Below are 19,503 nucleotides of genomic sequence, written 5' to 3' on the forward strand. Positions count from 1 at the left end.
ATATTTAATTTTAAACCATAAGTACTTAGGAAAGTACATAGTAAAATGGAATACAATAAGAAATACCCACTTACCAACCCAACCGAAAGCAAAACTTCAACTATATTTGAAATTGGATTGATCACAGATTTAGATAAAGACGCAAAAGGTAGTATGTTTGAAATTTACATTTACATTTCATAATCTTTTTCATTCACTGAAAATTTTGACCAAAAAACAAATGTAATCCATGGAATCGTTCTATAACTTGCTGCTGTAGAAATACATTGCGTTAATGTTGTTTGCAGTGGTACAAGACGGAAATACAGTTTGGAAAAGTTTATTAAGGAAAGGAACTTTGGTGTATGATTACGCGACAAGAAAAGTGGACATTACGTTGCAGAATGTTGAAGCAGCAACTACTTTAATTTCAGAATATTCTATAGGGTAGATATCGTTATATTTTTATGTAAGACATATCTTAATGATGAAAAATTTTACGAGATTCTGAGCTTTCGAAAAATTTATATTACTATTTATTTAGTGGGTTAATTAATTAATAATAGTAAACGTATGTGATATGTTTTATCTTCACTTGCTCAAAGCAGCCCATCGATCCCTCCAATGTAAAAGTGGAATCGCTAGTTAGACTCACCTTTTAATGAATGCATACATCAAACCAAACTCCAATAAAAATATAAAATGTGGCGCCGGTCGAAAATAAAGTATGAATAAAACTTAAATGATTGGGGCACTTTAGCACTAATGAAATAGAACACACCCAGGAAATAGCAAACTAAAGGTTTTTGTGAAAGCTAGTTTTTATCAAAATTTAACAAGTGAGCCGTCACTGTGAAAAATAGTTTTTTGAAAAAATTCAATCTCTTCTAGTGGACGTGGTATGGAACTTTCGGAACTGGTTGTCTACAACGGAGAACTTTACACGGTTGATGATCGGACTGGCATCGTGTTCCATATTGTAGATGGGAAGGCAGTACCTTGGGCGATATTGTCAGATGGAAATGGAAAAGAGCGAGGAGGTATAAGAAGATGTGTTTAATGTTTTTATTACAGATTTACTTAGATTGGGTAATAACTGTTGTCAAATTGCCTTTTAAATGTATGTTTTCGACCTATTTCAAGTTATTGCCAGTGTATAAAATTGTTCAGTTTTCAAAATGAATAACATTCATTGTTCAGGATTCAAAGGAGAATGGATGTCAATGAAAGATGAAAAATTGTACGTTGGTGGCCATGGAAGAGAACTTATGAGCCGAGACGGAAAATCGATTGTTAATAAAAACTACCAATGGGTTAAAATTTTGAATCAAGAGGTTTGAACAAATTAGAACTAGCTTTAGTTAGATTGGGAACAGTATTTGAGTACTGATGATTGTGCTTGATTTTTTTTTCCGTATCTCTGAAGTGGTTTGCAACGCTTTTGGGTAATATGCGAATTTGAGCAAAATAATTCAGTTAAAAGAAAACCATTTAGCCAGTAAAGTCAGTATTATTTCTATGTTGATTGTCACGTACACCTCAAATTATTTGTCGTATATTTGTGTTCCAACGTAAGCAAATATTTATCATGTCCGAAATGGCTCTTGATTGTTGGACTTAAATATATATATATATTAAAAAGTACACATCAATTAATAATTAACTACGCTACCAAAAAGTTTGTGTCGTTTTAAAATTTAAGAACAAGTAGCTTCGTAAATATTTGATTTTAAAATGGTAAAAAAAAAATTAAAAAGAATTGTGATATTTGTGAACAATGGACATCACCAACTATATCTGTAAATTGGTGTGATTGAAATTTTTTGACTTTTGTGAATATTTTTTTATTGTATATAATTGTTTACACATACATAATTTTTCCCAGGGTGCTGTTGTCCATGAAAACTGGGCTTCACATTACGATGCAATGAGAGCCGCTGCAGGCTGTGAATATCCAGGTATGCCTGATTCTAGGATTTTGTATTTATAAACCAGAACATATCATCAAGTGCGGATGAAAGTGCGGATGAAATTCGTTTCATCTTTATGAGAAAAATTTGTGCCATTTATATATCAAGAATAGTTGTATGGAAGAAGGTTCAGTATTTTTAATAACATGATATAGTGCCCGAACAAATATACGTGTAGAATATGTGTTTACTCGACTTAGGAACTATACAATGGGATGTGCTTGGATCTATACAAATTAATAGTAAAAAACTTGGTTTGCTGTTAGACGTCATCGCGCCAAACGGTACTCAATTTACCATTTTCATTTTGTTTTTCGTTTTGTTCTTAAAATGTTTTATTTTGATGTTCCTAGGATATTTAGTTCACGAGTCTGGTGTCTGGAGCGAGAAACACAAGCAATGGTTTTTCCTGCCTCGTAAAGTCAGTAAAGAACCATACCATTATAAACTTGATGAAAAGAGAGCTGGCAACATTATGCTGAGATGCTCTGCGGATTTTTCAGATATTCAAGTAGTAAAAATAGGTAAGTACAAGTATAAACGACTAACATTGGGAGCGATGTCTCTGTTACTCCTTCCCCAACGTAACATCTATATGTATTTACTGCTCCGTTCGAATAGTGGAAAATCTGAACAAGGTATGTGAACACTGTTTTAAGATAAGCCCAAAATGAATGAATTGAATTTACATCTTTGAGTAAAACACGAAAAATATACTTACTATTTGAAGTCAAAAATTATAACTTCTATATTATAATTCAACGATCAATAGTGAAAATGTAAACAGCCGTACTATTCAACTCCGTTCGTAGCAAATTATACAATTTATTTAGGAGAGTTGAAACACAACACACGTGGATTTTCAACCTTCAAGTTCATCCCTGGAACAGAAGATTCCGTGATATTGGCGATCAAATCAGAAGAAGTTGACGATGCCCAAAGATCTTTTCTTTTTGTGTTCACTGTAGACGGAGAAATACTCATGGATGACAAAGAATTTTCTACTACAATGAAATACGAAGGAATCGAATTTATATAAAATTTTGAACAACGGGAGCACTTTTGCAAAGATATAATGGGATGAATTCTTAAAACTTTTTCAACCAGTCCTAGTTCTATTACCTTTCCATAGCACCTGTACAGCAAAATTTTTGGTGCTCCCGAAGTATGCGAACCAAGATGGCGGACATCGGAACGTAACATGGGTAACAGGTTAGGGTTAGGCGATAATTTTTTTCCAATTTTCCTTATTTTAGTCCTATTATCATTTCGAAGACTAGCCAAGAGCCTCCCGTAGTATTTATACCTAAAATTATGGCCTAACCCTAACCTAGTACACATATTACATTCCGATGTCCGCCATCTTGGTTCGCATACTTCGGGAGCCCCAAATTTTTGGTATGTTGGACTAATAATACTTTTGGTTAAAAAAAAACTGTGATTTATTGGTAGGTTACAACAACATAACTATACTAGTTACTTACAGTATGAGTGTAATTTTGTGAATTTTTGTGAATGTTTTCCCCGTAATTTTTTGACTATTCACTCCGTTGTTTTATGTGCGGATGCAGTAATAATATTTTAATGATGTTCATCTCCCATATTCTTCCGGCAATAAAATGCTACTGAACTAGTGAATGTGTAACTGAACGCGTGTATGCCTGGCATTTTCATTTGTTGAAAATAATAAATTAACATAAATGAGCTTGGTGTTGACCAATAATAATACTTTTTCCCGTTCTCGTCTAAGGCGGTTTTGATTGATTATGTCTACGTAGATTAGTGCAGGTTCGTTCACCAGAATGCTGTTGAAAGGTATTCCGGTCACTATTCTTCAGTTTGAACCTGAAAATGTTTGGAGTCCTGGGAATATGTCACAAAACACTAACCCTGTCATGCAACGCTTGAGATTACAGCGATTGCCTCCTTTTGTTTAGATATTTGATCGTGAATATTAATACTTTAGTTGTGATTTTATTTCTTCATTTTTGAAGATAACATTGAAAATCACCAATTTTCAATTCATGGTTCAATCTTGAAATTGACGGTATATTAATAATAAATATTATAATTTTAGCATAACTCAATATCCTCTAGATGAGCTTATCTTGAGGCGCTCTGAGCTAAAGTCGACAAATCAAAAAATGTGCGACAGTTGCACAGACAATTACATATCGTGGTGACATATAAGTGATGCTCAATAACACATCAAAAGATGAATAAAATTGGTTATACCAATCGAACAAACGTTAGTTCTCTATACCTCATCTATCACGAACGAGCTATATCCTTTAGAGGTCCATTCAACGCAGAGTGCAATTTTGCTAGAGTAATAAAAAGATATCATGAGATATTTTGATTTTAGTAAATTATTTGAAGTTTTGGAAATGTAACTGGAAATTATCAGTGACTCATCGCCATTCACACGGATTATTTTATCCGTAAGCCTAAGCACCATGACTCGAGCACTACATCACAGTGCCCACAGACACTAATATTAAATATCCACTTTTTTTTATTCTCAGTACTTATATGTAAAGATAATATGGAATAAATTCTTAAAAAATTTTCAACCGGCACCAGTACTATTACCTTCTCATGTCACTTGCACAGCAAAATTCTGGTTATGTTGGACTAATAATACTTTTGGGTAAAATTTTGTTGTAACTTATTGGTAGGTGACATCAACATGGTATTATACCTAACTATACTAATTACTTACAGCAGAGATGTGCAAAGTGCGGCCCGCGGGCCAAATTCGGCCCGCAAGGGAATATTATGCGGCCCGGAGCGAATTTCCAATTTTGAATGGTGTGCGCTAAACTAACTAAATTAGTTTTTAATTTATTTTGATCTGATTCTCCTTGCGCTTCAAGGCTAATATCCGAGTCCAATTTGTTATCTGTACCTATGACGTTACAACGTCTTAACAGCAAAGCGAACAACGCGATTCACAAAGCTGCCACTTGCTGAACTGCGAAAAAATTTAAAGGGAAATGCTGAGCAGACGCTAATGAACTTGTAAGAACGGGCAATTGAAGATCACGCAACTGGAGAGCAGTTTAAAATTTTAATATTAAGAGATACAAAAACTAAATTGAGTTTTGGTTTCAGTCTATCAGTTGATTTTGTCCAAATCTAATGTAGAATAAGATTTGACAGCAAATTATTCGGAAATTAATCTTGGCGTATTTTACCGAAAACATTTCAACCAAAATAACTTCCCACATTTGAAAAAGGTCATGGCTTCAAATATGGCACTTTTCGATTACATCTTTTTTTCAAAAAGGGACTCCATATCGAATTGCTAGCACTTTCATTTAAGCAAATTTGGATAAAAGTAGTCGGGAAAAGAATCTAGCAGCAAATTTCTTACCGAATTCGTATAAAATGAATGTAACAATATATTTGAACTACAGTTTACCTTATCATTTCTGCAAGGAGACCACCAATGATGACGACTTGACATCAATAACATATAGACACTATTATGTGCCTACAAAAAGCCTATGTTAAATGAAGGTGCGGCCCGCGGTTTTACCCAGTTATGGATATTTGGCCCGCCTACGAAAAAGGTTGCACAGCATGACTTACAGTATGAGTGTAATTTTGTGATTTTTTGTGAATGTTTTCCCCGTATTAATTGACTATTCTTTCCGTTGTTTTATGTGCGGATGCAATAATAATATTTTAATGATGTTCATCTCCCATATTCTTCCGGCAATAAAATGCGACTGAATTAGTGAATGTGTATCTGAATGCGTGTATGCCAGGCATTTTCATTTGTTGATAATGAACTGGACAAATTAGTATAATAATACTTCTTCTCGTTCTCGTCTAAGGCGGTTTTGATAGATTATGTCTTGGCAGATTAATGCAGGGTCGTTCACCAAAATGCTGTTGAAAGGTATTTCGTCCACTATTCTTCAGTTAGGACGTGAAAATGTTCGTAGTCGTAGTTCGTAGGAATATGTCACCAAACACTAGCCCGGGGATGCAACGCTTGAGATGACGCTCCCGAACTATGTGCGATTGCCTCCTTTTGTTCAGATATTCGTGAATAATACTCCAGTTCTGATTTTATTTTTTCATTTTTGAGACAACAATGAAAATCATCAATTCTCAGTTCATTGTTCAATCTGGAAATTGGCGGGGTATTGGGAATAAATATAATAATTTTGTCATAACTCAAAATCTTTTAGATAAGCTTATCATGAGGCGCCCTGAGCTAAAGTCGACAAATTAAAAAATGTTCGACAGTTGCACAGTTAATTTCATATCGTGGTGACATATAAATGGTACGTATTAACACATCAAAAGATGAATAAAATTGGTTATACCAATCGAACGAACGTTAGGTCTCTACAAATCATTTATCACAAACAGGCTACAACCTTTAGAGGTCTATTCAACGCAATGCGCTATTTTGCTAGAGTAATAAAAAGATATCACGAGATATTTTGATTTTAGTAAATTATTTAAAGTGCTGGAATGGTAACAGGAAATTGGCAGTGATTCATCGCCATTTACACGGATACATTTTATCCGCAAGCCTAAGCACCATGACTCGAGCGCTACAGCCCAGTACCCTCACGCACTAATATTAAATATCCACTTTCTTTATTCTTGAAATCTTGATATGATTATATTATAAGAACAAAGAATAAAAACTTGACCAATGGATAGATATATAACTATGGTAGATTTACGGACACTTCATACCATATTATTAAAAAGACACTGTAGAAGGATATAATATTGGTGTTTAATATGACAGTTTTTGAATATGATAGAATTGTGTAAATTTAAATCACACACAATATTCACGTGGCGCATTGCGAGAATCTCGTTTTAGCCATACAAATAAATGCGCATTTCATATATATTTCTAGACACTGAACCTATCTTAGCAAAAACATTTACCAACATAAAGAAGCTATAGGGGTACTAAGAAATAAAATTTCAGTATCAATATATACTTTGTGGCTCAAATCTCATTCGATATCATGTCACGCGAATAGAATACAAAACAACGTGAAAATGTCGATTTGTTTTTATTGCAGCTCTAAGTGTTACCCGCAAAACGTGCAAACCGCTAACAAAACGTTGTATTATGCTTCTGTATTGACTGAACCCAAAACAATTAATTCTTCTAAGTCTGCAATCTCGTTGTAGTTTTGATGATTATGTAAACAAAAAGCAACATTACCTTGACCGGCACTAGCTAGTGTGATATTGCCGCACAGTACCAAAACTGAACTTTGCAGCGGCCTTCCTATTACTTGATTCAATATTACTTTTTTTTTGGGGGGGGGGGGGGGGGGGGCTTTATCCCAGATGTAGAATTTTACGAGCGGATTTGAAATTTAAGTTTGATTCTATTGAGCTGTATTAAATGATAAATTCGCACAATATTCTAAAATGTAGAGATCAATAATTTTTGTGCGTATGTAACACGCGTATGTGAGCAATTCAAGCAAATCAAAAAAGCAAGTAAATGGTTCACGAAGTGGGTATTCGTAACTAAAAGCTTAAGTCAGTATGAACTTGATAACATGTTGATTTCAAACTAAAAAATATGTTGAACTAAAAACACAAATAAGTAGAAATAGGTTTACAGTCTTTCTTAATTATTGCGCTGATAATATTCAACGATAATTATCACTATTAATATACAGAATTTGATCTAAAACTCAGAAATTAAGGGAAAATACGCTTTTTCAGGGAATAGAAACAGTTATGCCACACAAGATTACGACCTTTGTTCATCTTCGTATGAATGTTATGACATACGTTCATTGTATCCTCATAATTCTGTGTATATAATTATCGTAAAAAAACAGTTCTAAGTGGCTAGAGTGAACGAACGCATGATAAACTCTGTCGATTGTTAATCTTGCTTCCGACTTTTAGTATCACGACCTCGTGTCATTGATCAGCTTTACAATTTCTTAAAATAATGAAATAAAGCCAAAATCAGCGACAAATTTGCAGTCTACGTCGTTTAGTTTTTGTGGAGATGACAACTTTTGGTTGATTGACTCAAATACAATTTTGTTCACTATTGCAAATACCCACATTTTAAGTATATACGTCATAGACCATAAAAGAAGTAGATTCACATGTTTAATTAAATTTAATTGAAAACCAAAAATTTATTTACGTGCGAATATGGTGTTGACCGTTTCATTCAACGAAGAAATATGAGTTTTAAGGTTGATGAGATGAGAGTTTAAAGTTTCATTGTAAGTGTTCCCTGATCTCCATTCATTTTTTCCATTGGTCAGGTAGTCTGACAGAAGAATATGTTTTGAACAAATAAATAATAATTTAATAACTTCCACCGTATCAGCAGAAGATAGATAGACATTTGGCGTCATCATTTCATGGCTGTGAAGCATCATTTGATGCATGGTATTTCATACAGTGAATATATGAATATGTGTTCGCACTTGATAAATGCAGTTGCGCCGCAGCCATTGCAAGACGGAAATTTTTGTGTCCTCTGCTTATGATTGCAACTTTACCAATGATACAAATAATTGGATAAACTTATTTGAAAACTGAAATACAATTTGAATGTTTTAGAAGTTGTCTCTGTAGAGTCTTATTTCTAGAAATATTTACTTTTTACTTCATACTCACCTGATAATAAACTGTTTACATCTTTATTCATCTGTGAGAAATAAAACAGCGTTGGAGAAGTATTTTAGAAAAATAGGTGTATATTCTAAAATTGATGAACAATGAAAAATAGTGATGAATATTTCAAAAATAAACATATCAATAATGCAAATGGAGCAGTTTGTATATTAACCTATAACTATTCCTACAGTAATTAAAAAAAACTGCTGGTTACGACACGGGTGGGCAATTAGTTTCCTGATTTGGCCGGAACAGGTAATAGACTTGGTTACTGCATGGGTCGGAGGCTCAACATTCAATATGAATAAAAAGCAGTTATTTACAAATACCTAGCGTCACAGCTAATGTAAACAAATACCTAGTGTACCAACCAAGTATCACAAGGATTAACTAGATTTTGGAAACGCAACTGAAAACTGACAAATAACATGGAAAATCAGGCAATGTTTATACTCATGATTTAATGTCTGTCTGTGCAAAAGAAGTATTTGAACACCAACACAAACTGCAATTGTTACGTTATTGTTGGATTACTGCTGATTGGTCATGGTTAGGGAAAAAATAAACAAGAAATTCGGTGCACGGGAAAACAGCCATTTGCTGGTCTAAACGCGATTATATCAGGCGCTGATCTAGGCAGAGACACTGGAGTTTTAGAATGACATAAATAATTCGGGTGGGTGAATTCGAGATATATTTGGCTCGTTTTGCACATAATATTCATGAGGGGATTTATGGTATTTTTTTGTCAAATATTTGTTATATTTATCGATATTTTCAACGGAAATTCATATCCATAAAAACTAAAGACGTAATTTCAGCATTTCAGCATAGGATATATTTCAAATCATATATATGTGATTTGCATTCTAGTATTTATAAAATTATTAAATAAAGATTAGGCATTTATATTAATAATTGAGTTATATATACCTGAAATACAATGAATCCGAAATACGAGAGTACACCTGTACATAATAACACGAGTACGGATAGAAAGACGAGCAGGCATATTACTCTTTTATCTGTTGCTGTATTGGATACTTTGTTCGTATTGATGCTGGTTCTTCTTGCAGTGTCAGCTTCAATGAGAGTGAATTTATTGATTTAGCATCGAAGATGCGTTGTCAACGAGACATAGCTATCTGTGATACCGATGTTTTTCTCATCTTTGACAGAGTTTATTGTTTTATTTTTAATTCATCATTTTATAGGATATGCAGATGAAAAACAAAATTTCGTGTTTAGCTAGCTTGTAGTATGATATCACAAAATTATCTCAAGAACGGATTGATATGCATTACAAGTGCATCCAAGCCCTTCTACTAACACCGCAGTAGGATGTATCAGTTGCACTTATTATTAGTTACACGATTGCTGAGTAACGTTTTGAAGTCGTCTATTCTAACTGAAAAACAATATTTACCAAAAAATTTGAATCATTTCTGGTTTTGCAAATGATTTGTAAAATGTTTATTTTCTAATAGTATGAACGGCAATACCTGCTGCAATATTATATATATTTCCATCGTCGTTATTGTCCTTCATTTCCATGTCTGAGTTCGGAGGTAGATCATAAAAATTTTCCATTTTCAAATTTTCTGGTTGTCGAGGAGAAGACTTTGAATAATCTATATTTGAAGTTCCCTTAATAACGGGGAATTACCAAGAAAAAATGGCAAATAACATTATTCGCACATGAAATTTAAATAAGATGTCAACCAATGGCTATCACAAAATTTTAATAAATTGTTGAAAAGGCTGTTTTGGCCATCAATCTACCTCACAAAAAACATTATTTTCTGGCAAATATCATGCTTCCTGGTAATTCAAAATGACATCGCTATTACATTTCTCCATCTCAGCTTGTGCTGCGTATTCATTCTACACAATATAATATATATACAAATGCTCGCTCTCGCTATTTTCCCTAAAGTAGAATATTGCAGCTACATCGTATTTATATGGTAATCCGTCAAAAGAGTGTTAAATTTGAGTTGCAGTAATTTTAAACCGTGACTGTTTTAGTCAAGTGAAAAAAATGCATAGCATATAGGAATGCCTATTCCTCTCGTTTAATGACGGTGATTCAATACGGTGTACTCAGTAAGGATAACTGTCGTAATAATTTGTGAGTAAAGTTCGTAGTAAAGTACCATCTATGTTTAACCATACAAAATATTTTTGTATTTAGATTTGTGCCAGTGAACGCAATTTCCGAGAATTATTTGACGTATTGTATAGTTCCTAGTTCCTGGTGTCGGCAATCATTATATCAATGTTTTTCATGATCAAACTTATAACGAATTGGAGGTTGCTGAAATTCCAACTTCCTCTCAAATTGAAATTCAAGCGGCAGTTTGTCACGTTTGCTTATACATATGACTTGGCAGAACATATGTTTTTCTCGAAAATGACGAGTAGACATTTTCTGTTTATTTTTTCACAAGATTTCATATCAAGATCATATCAACAAAAATATCAGTCATTTTTATAATTTGATAATCTTCATAAAAGAAAAATTGTGAGCGCCAAATAAAACTCACCTCCACCATCATACATCGATAAAATAAAGGTCATGCGAAACGATATGATAGAGATGCTTTATTCAGAAATATTTGTGAATCGATCTTTGTAATAGATACAAAAAATGACCGATGCATGTTTTATGTGGTATTAGAGCGTCTATGCATTCTTTCCACAGAAGGTGATAATTGCAATATATTATCTGAGAAAATTGCCACGCTTACGCTCTTAATTGAACCAGTGTTATGCTATGTTATGTTAAGCTTTTTCTATTCAAGTTTTCTACAAAGTAAAATTATTATCGAATGTTTAATAAAACAGTTCGTGCTTCATATCTAAGAGATAACTCCAATCTTCTGAACGGTAACGGTATTTTGTAATTTATAGCTAGGCAATCGGCGAAGGTATTGCAGAATGGGTAGCGTATATTATCAAGGCGGTATTTTAACGAGTGCTCAATCTCAAGTAGTAATTGTTGTATTTCTGGCTTGGGCAATTTTGTGTCGAAATCGTAAAAAATTTGCGTTGTGGTTATTTACGAACGGAAATATTACCACACAATGTTTTGATTATGGTTTCCATTTCCTAATATGTGTATGTGTAATATGTCTATTATTGCTCTATATTTATTCAAATTGAAGATAAAAAACACAATTTCGTGCGCTATATGTGAACTTTTATACACTGTGGGTTTCATGAATCTAATGTATCTTCAATAATTTTTTTCTCTTTTCATTGAATGAATTATATTCTTCCGAATTGTGGATAAAAGCGTCATTAATTAACGAAGTCGTGCGTTTACCTTCAATGCAATTGTCATCATGTTCTTCTAGGAGTAAGATTACTGGCCGTGGAAAGTAGGTTTTTCACAACAAAACATAGATATAAGCTGCATTGGGTTATACCATTTTTCTTATCCTATTTTAAGCATTTGCCACTTAACTGATTGGAGAAGATATTTTCCAACAGCTAGAGGTAGGTAAGATTAAATATGTTATGCTTCAGTTGTGGACATTAGCTTTATAGAACCCGCACATTAGAATTTCATCAGGCTAAAAAACAAAGTCAGAAATGTGAGCAAACAAAAATTTTAAACTTGTTTTTTTTTTATGTGAAAAACATATCTTCTGCCAAATCCTATTAGGCAGACGTGACAAACTGACGCTTAAATTTCAATTTGAGAGGAAGTTAAAATTGAAGCAACCTCCAATTCGTGATTGGTTTGGTCTTGACATACAATGCATGAAAAACATTGATATAATGTTTCTCTTCGTCTTAGGAACAAAACAATACGTCTAACTATTCTCGGAAATTGCATTTACTGGCGCACATCTGAATATAAAAATATTTTGTATGATGAAACCTAGGTAATGTGAGTTATATCGACAGTTAGTTTTAGTAAGTACTCCGTGTTGAATCTGCGTCATGAAACGAGGTAGTCATTTTTATGCTTTTCATTGTTCTCACTTAACTAAAAACGGTCACGGTTTAATAATAGTTTAACTCGGGTTGTCATGAAAAAGTGAATCAAATTTCTTACCAAGAAAACCAAACTTGTGACACTAGATATCGGATACTGAAAGACAAGTTTTTTAGCTTTATGAATAATTTTTGAAACATATAGAATGATGTTATTCACCAATTCCTTTTGATAATTCCTAGGTATTAATGGAACTTCAAATATAGATTATTTAAAGGCTTCTCGTCGATGCCCAGAGAATTTGAAAATGGAACCTCTTTAATATGATCTACCTCCGAACTTGGAGATGGAAATGAAGGACAATAATGCCGATGCAAGTAGTTATAATATTGCAACAGGTATTAACGCTCATAATATAAGAAGAAGAAGACATTGCGCAATATCATTTTCGGCGTGAGGATTTATATTTATTGATTTAATTTGTTTGTTTCAATTTGTTCTTCTGTAAGAATAAGGTATAAATGTACAACGTTTTCTATCAATAGTTCAACTCAGTGGTTTCCATACTGTGTGTCGCGACCCCGGATGGGGTCGCGTAAAGATTTTCCGGGGTCGCCTAATTTCTGTCAAACATGCTCACACAAGTGAATAGGACTTGGAAATTGGAAAGTGAAATTTGTACTGGTCGGCAAGTACCGTAAAATTACCCAACTTCGGATTTTTCAGCAATACCTCGCCCTTTATTGTCCAAACGGCATCAAAATTGATCGATTATTTCTATAGCTTTTTCGATCATGTTACATCCGAATAAGTTGTTGACCGACCCGCTGCTATGCGAATTAGATATCTTTTCCAGGCTGCGTGAAATTATATTGGTTTGTTATTCTGTATCAGTGTAGCCGCTTAGTTATGGAATATACAGAGCAAAATGGTTTATTTGGCGATCGGCCCCTAACTAGGTGTTTGACAAGTTTGGTATTGATTACCAGGCGAAGTATTTACACTTTGAGTTTCGATCAGTTGCGAAAACGCTTTGTTAATTTGCGCACGTGTCCAAAAATCTACGAGTCGGCTGCGTGTTTCGTATTGCAATATTGTCGTATTCGCATTGCATAATTTTGAAGCGTTCCGAGTAGTCAAACACAAAACACAACGAGTTCTAGCATAATAAAAAGCGCCTGAAAGATGTGCTTCCGTACACGTTTTACCTATTTTACTTTCATGCCCTGTTTTACTTTAGAATTAATAATAGAGCAATCTGTAATATGTTAACATTGTACTGAAAATAATAAAGACACTGTTAGAATATACTAAATAAGATTTAAAATTTATGTATATTTAGAAGCATCTTTGTATCTCCAAAACCTCACTATTGCCGAAGTATCATATACCTTCCCTTACAATCTACCGCATTTCATCAAGTTCGTCTATGATTTGCCAAAAAAAACGTTATAATTCTGATCTAAGAGATTTTTACATTGTGGTTTTCATACGATGACATGAGTTATCAAATCTTCCGAAGTTTCCCGTTTTCCAGCGCATTGCCGGACTCGTTCGTATATTTTTGGTCCAATGTTCACCCTTCACTTGCAGTCGACATACAGGTACATTGTTCCCATTGAGGTAATTCAACCTATATACAGAACTGATTACTGAGGTTGCTCAACGTTTTTTAATTGTGGGGTCGCGAGTTTATGTGAGCTTTGATTTTATGAAAATTAGGGTCGCGAAATAAAAATTTGGAAACCACTGGTTTTGACTAATATTGACAATAGCAGCGGAAAGATCTTATTATGCTGTAAGTAGAATGGCTTGGGTGCACTTGTAATGCATATATATCTGTTCTCGTCATAATTTCGTGATGATGTACCACAGTCTAAGAAAACGCGAAATCTGCACATCTTATGTAACAGTGAATAAAAAAATAAATAAAAAAATATCAATATTATCGATAGCTATGCACATCTTTAATGCTAAATCATAAATTTATCTTTATTGCCACTGACACAGCAAAAAGAACCAGCAGAAATACTAACAAAATATTCAATACAGCAATCGAAAAAGGAGCAATATGCCTGCTTGTCTTTCTAATCGTACTTTTGTTACTACGTGTAGCTGCAATCTCGTATTTCGGCTCCATTGTATTTCAGGTATATATAGTTCAATTAATGAGATCAATGCCAAATTTTTATTTAATAATTTCAAAAATACTTGATTAAGCACTGCAATTTGAATTATAGTAAAGCATCCAGCCCAATTATCTTAATTAGGCCTACTATATGAAATAATCGTAGGTTCATATACAAACTACTCCATTTGAATTATTACTATGTTTATTTTAGAAATATTTATCAATTATATTGTTTAGCATTTTTAAAGATTTATACAGATTTTTTGAAATACATCTATAACGCTGTTTTATTTTACACAAATGAATGAAAATGTGAACAGTTTAATATTAAGTGAGTATGTAGTAAGTAGTGAATATCTTTCGAAATAAGATTTTATGGGGACGAGTCCTCAAACATTCCTATATTTCTTTGTTGTTTTATATTTCACATAAGTTAATCCAATTATCTGTATCATTGGTAATGTTGTCATGAAACTAGGTAGATATTTTGATGCTTTTCATTGTTCTCGCTCAACTAAAACAGTCACGGTTTAATCTTAGTTTAACTTGGGTTGACATAGAAAACTGAATCAAATTTGTTACCAAGAACGCCAAACTTGTGACAATAGATATCGGATACTGGACGACAAAAAAAACGAATTTTAGCAATATTAATAAATTTTGAAACATGTGTGACTAAAATTATAAAGCGAATAAGTTCATCCAATTCTTTGTATCATTGGTAAAGTTGTAATCATAAGGCGGAAACTACGTCAGGCAATGACGAATGGGTATCTGGTCTACTGCATTAATAAAAAGTGAGCTCAAATTTTCTTTTCAACTATATGATAGCACGCATCAACTGACGCTTTGTAATCATAAAATGAAAACGCCAAATATCTATCTTCTGCTGATGGAGTGGAAGGTATTACCACCTAATTATTAGCTTAAAACATATTATTTTGTCAGACTATATGGTCAGCGAAAAAGAGAATGGATGGAGAAAAGGAAATACTATCAATACCACTGTAAACTTGCATCTTATCAACCTTAAAACGCAAATTTCGCAAGTTTTTAGGTCTAGTTAACATACTTGTGAAGCCAATTTTTGTATGGTTTTCGGGAAAATATTTTCTACGATATTGATGTGATTATCATCATGCGGTTCTGCAACCCTTATATACAAATCTTGCTGAGCAAAAATCGAATTACAGTCTCGCCATTTCCAAATTTATAGTTCCATTTTTTGCAAGTATGTTCTGGTGTCAATGAAAATTAAACACGTATTTGAATTTTTGGCATTTGCAATAGTGAACAATATTAAATTTGGGTCAATCGAGCACAAGTTACCATCTTCTCAGAAGCTGAAGAACGTGAACTGCAAATTTAGCGCTGATTTTATCTTTATTTCAATATTTTAAGAAATGGTAAAGCTGATCAAAAACACGAAGTCATGATAGTAGAACTTGGAAACAGGATCAACAATCAACAGAGTTTATCATGTGTACGTTCACTCTAGACACTTAAAACTGTTTTTTTTTCTACGATGATTATATGCAAAGAATTATGAGGATACGATGGACGTATGTCATAACATTCATCGGCGTAATCGTGTGTGCATAACTGTTTCTAATTCATAAAATAAGCGTATTTTCCCTAAGTTTCAGATAAAGATCGTATATTAGAAGTGATGGTTATCGTTGATTATTAGCCGTGCATTCAGCATGTAAGGAAAGTAAACCTATTTCTACTTACTTGTGTTTTTGTAGTTTAACGTGGTGTTTGGTTTGAAATCAACTTGTTGTCAAGTATACGTTAAACTAAGCTTTTTATTCACGAATATCCACCTCGTGAACTAATTATCTCCTTTTTTGTCTCATATTGCTTCATATTTTAGATTTGAAATTTATTACAGTATGCAAATTTTTTCCTGTATATATATATTAGGGGCTCAGCAGAATCAAATTTTAATTTGAAATTCGGCTTGAAGTACGTGAAATTCTACATCTGGTTCAACTTGAATAACTTGAAAACTTGAATTGGTTAATGGTCAGTCATGGTACTGTTCACACTGTGCCTGCCAATGTAATGTTGCTTTTTGTTTTCGCACCATTTATGTTAAGTTCTGAGATGAAAACCAGGCATATATACTCATCAAAAATACAATAAGATTACAGTCTATGTAAAATGAATTGTTTTGAGTTCAGTCAATAGAGAACTATACTACAAAGTTTTGTTATCGGTTTTCACGCTTTGCTTTTAACACTTGTAGCTGCAATATAAACATTTGGACATTTTCACGTTGTTGCGTATAGTATTCACGGGTGAATATCTCTTTAGTATTGAGTGACCGGATATCAGATGAGATGCAGAGCACAAAGTATTTATTGATGTTGAAGTTTTATTTCTCAGTCTCCCAAGTTCAGAAAAGAATGTAACGATACCCCATATATAGCTTCTTCGTGTAAGTTTTTTTTGCTAAGATATGTTCAGCGTCTGGGCATATATGCGAAATGCGCATTCATTTTATAGCTAAAACAAAATTCTCGCGGTGCGCCATGTGAATATTGTGTGCGATTTCAATTTACACAATTCCATCATAATAAAAAACTGAAATATTAAACATCAATATTATATTCTTAAATAGTGCCTATTTAATAATGTTGTATGAAATGTCCGTAATTCTACCAAAGTTATATACCCATCCGTTGGTCAAGTTTTTATCCTTCGTTCCTATTAAAAATCATGGGGTGTAGCGCTCGAGTTATGGTGCTTAGGTTTGGGGATAAAGTTATCTGTGTAAATGATGATGAATCACTATTGATTTCCTGTTACATTTCCAGCACTTCAAACAATTTACTAACATCAAATATCTCATGATATCTTTTTATTACGATATTAGCCATAATAGCGCTCTGCGTTAAATAAACTATCAAAGCGCAGTGTGTATATAACGGATGAGATATAGAGGGTTAATGACAATGCTGCTGAATTCTATTACCTATAGCAGGGATGGCGAACCACTGACCCACCGCGTATAAAAAATAAAAATGCTAACATATCAGTGATAAAAATTGATAAAACCGGCCCTAAATTAATTTAACAATACCTAAACTATTATAATCTACCGTCAGTTGGGCAGTCAGGGCCGCGAGAGCTCATATATATTCAAATTGTTAATTTCGGGCCGGTATGGTAATTTTCAAAACCCCATAATCTTGGACGCATGTCTGCACCGCTGTAAACCATTATTCAGCTATTGGCTCTGACATCGTTTATGACATAACAATGCAACTGATATGTTCATTTGTCGCTACGTCTGGTCTCTTTCGGAAGTTTATCTGCAGACTGTTTTAGGGGTTATGCGAGAACTAGATGCTACTTTGTATTTTATTAGTTCCTCGCCCACAATAGCGTTAAGAGAACAAAATCTTTTAGACTTGAAATAAAAGCCTAGAAATCTGAAATAACAATGGGGCAGTGTAAAAGTGCCTTAATGAGGTTGAAAGTTGATTGAAAAATAGAACACTGTCAGGGTGGGATTCTCTCCAAACTCTTTGAAACCGTAAAATAATTTACCGCATCATCCTAAACGTTTTTGGTAATTCATATGTGTGTTTTCGTACTCTAATTTCATAAAATCGAGAGTCATAAAAAGTCCCTGATAGAAGTGATGCATAAGTAAAGCCTGAAACTACACCAACAGAAGCTTAAAAGATTTGTTTCAGAAGTTTCTTATAGATACAAACATTGATCATATATCTGTGACCCACTCTCTTCTGTTCCGCGATAAAAATATAATTTTTGACCCATTCATTGAAAAAGGTTCGTCATCCCTGACCTATAGGAACAAGTCAGAATCAACTGTTACCAGGTTCACTCGACAAGTCACTCTTTTGTGTGAAAGATCATTTCGGTCTCGGTATCTCTCGGACAAAAAGATAAAGTATACACTTGAGCTGGTATGAAAGATTTCGAAAAACATATACAGAATATTGTGGGTCCGGTCAACGTTCTCTCTAAGATGCGCGGCCGCGCAGGTGGTCGAGAATCCCCGCGCAGTACTTTCGTTCTGCCGCGCACTGCATAAATATTGAGTTTATAAATAAATTCTGTATTTGTTTAAAATGTTGTGGTCTTTTCTATTTTTTCTAATTTTCCGCGTAATTTTTTTTTTTTTTGGAGCTCACATGGCCTTCTATTCCGCGCAACTAAGCAAGCTCTTAGAGAGAACGTTGGGTCCGGGTCTTTATAATTCGAGAACTTGTGTGTTTCCAGAAGCCTCCAATAAAAAACAATAGCAGAACCTGCTTAATATATTGCCAAAAGTCGTTTAAATTAGAGTTTTGAGACTATACGTACGATTGCTACTGACCGTTTTTGCCATCAATTGTGCCCCACTATATTTCAAAATCCATCAGTCGCACATTTCTAATATGAAATCATGCTGACTTTGCTGCAGTTGTAATCCATAACTACCAGAAAGGATTAGCATAGCTGGATCAAGTCCTATTGAACAGAGGTTATTGAGTGCATGTCCACGAATGTACCAGTAAGAAAAGAAGCCAGTTACTCTGAATAGCCGTTTACGACTTATGGGGGCGAAATTTGGAATAATGCAATTTTTCAATTATTGGTGTGGTACAACAAAACCTCACGCTTGTCATTCTCATGGATTTGTTAAACGAAATTCAAGGTATGACCATGCTGTTATGTTATCCCATAGATTTATGTGACAATGAAATTTTTAAATGTCGCATTGACTGAAATCGCTCGTATCGCGACTGCGCTTTTTACCTCTCTATCGTCAACAACAGCTGAATAGGTGGGTCAACAATAGGTCTCAAGCGAAT

General features: G+C 33.8%; 2 protein-coding genes across 2 annotated transcripts; one reads left to right on the plus strand and one right to left on the minus strand.

The window, feature by feature from the left end:
• LOC120335897 (soluble calcium-activated nucleotidase 1-like) lies at nt 1-5,692 on the plus strand. Its single transcript, XM_039403518.2, has 8 exons — nt 1-148; nt 288-426; nt 871-1,019; nt 1,180-1,313; nt 1,865-1,937; nt 2,303-2,473; nt 2,783-3,102; nt 4,573-5,692. The coding sequence occupies exons 1-7, from the start codon at nt 46-48 to the stop codon at nt 2,986-2,988; spliced, it is 975 nt and encodes a 324-aa protein (XP_039259452.2). The 5' UTR covers nt 1-45; the 3' UTR covers nt 2,989-3,102; nt 4,573-5,692.
• Nucleotides 5,693-7,277: 1,585 nt separating this feature from the next.
• Nucleotides 7,278-10,242, minus strand: LOC120335954 (uncharacterized). The gene is made up of 5 exons (XM_078110175.1): nt 10,097-10,242; nt 9,528-9,676; nt 8,595-8,625; nt 8,113-8,241; nt 7,278-7,899 (listed from the first exon to the last, which is right to left on the minus strand). The coding sequence occupies exons 1-5, from the start codon at nt 10,182-10,184 to the stop codon at nt 7,865-7,867; spliced, it is 432 nt and encodes a 143-aa protein (XP_077966301.1). The 5' UTR covers nt 10,185-10,242; the 3' UTR covers nt 7,278-7,864.
• Nucleotides 10,243-19,503: the final 9,261 nt, after the last annotated feature.

This window comes from Styela clava, chromosome 2 (assembly GCF_964204865.1).
Source record: "Styela clava chromosome 2, kaStyClav1.hap1.2, whole genome shotgun sequence".
Lineage (NCBI taxonomy): Eukaryota > Metazoa > Chordata > Ascidiacea > Stolidobranchia > Styelidae > Styela > Styela clava.

What these genes read in the sequence shown, in the direction of transcription:
- LOC120335897 (XM_039403518.2), top strand. Translation starts at nt 46, where the DNA reads ATGGAATACAATAAGAAATACCCACTTACCAACCCAACCGAAAGCAAA. An exon ending in AAATGGAAAAGAGCGAGGAG is followed by an intron (nt 1,020 to 1,179) that starts GTATAAGAAGAT and finishes TTCATTGTTCAG; the next exon opens with GATTCAAAGGAGAATGGATG. An exon ending in TATTCAAGTAGTAAAAATAG is followed by an intron (nt 2,474 to 2,782) that starts GTAAGTACAAGT and finishes CAATTTATTTAG; the next exon opens with GAGAGTTGAAACACAACACA.
- LOC120335954 (XM_078110175.1), bottom strand. Translation starts at nt 10,184, where the DNA reads ATGGAAAATTTTTATGATCTACCTCCGAACTCAGACATGGAAATGAAG. An exon ending in TATATATAATATTGCAGCAG is followed by an intron (nt 9,677 to 10,096) that starts GTATTGCCGTTC and finishes CTCTCATTGAAG; the next exon opens with CTGACACTGCAAGAAGAACC. An exon ending in TCGGATTCATTGTATTTCAG is followed by an intron (nt 8,626 to 9,527) that starts GTATATATAACT and finishes TATTTCTCACAG; the next exon opens with ATGAATAAAGATGTAAACAG.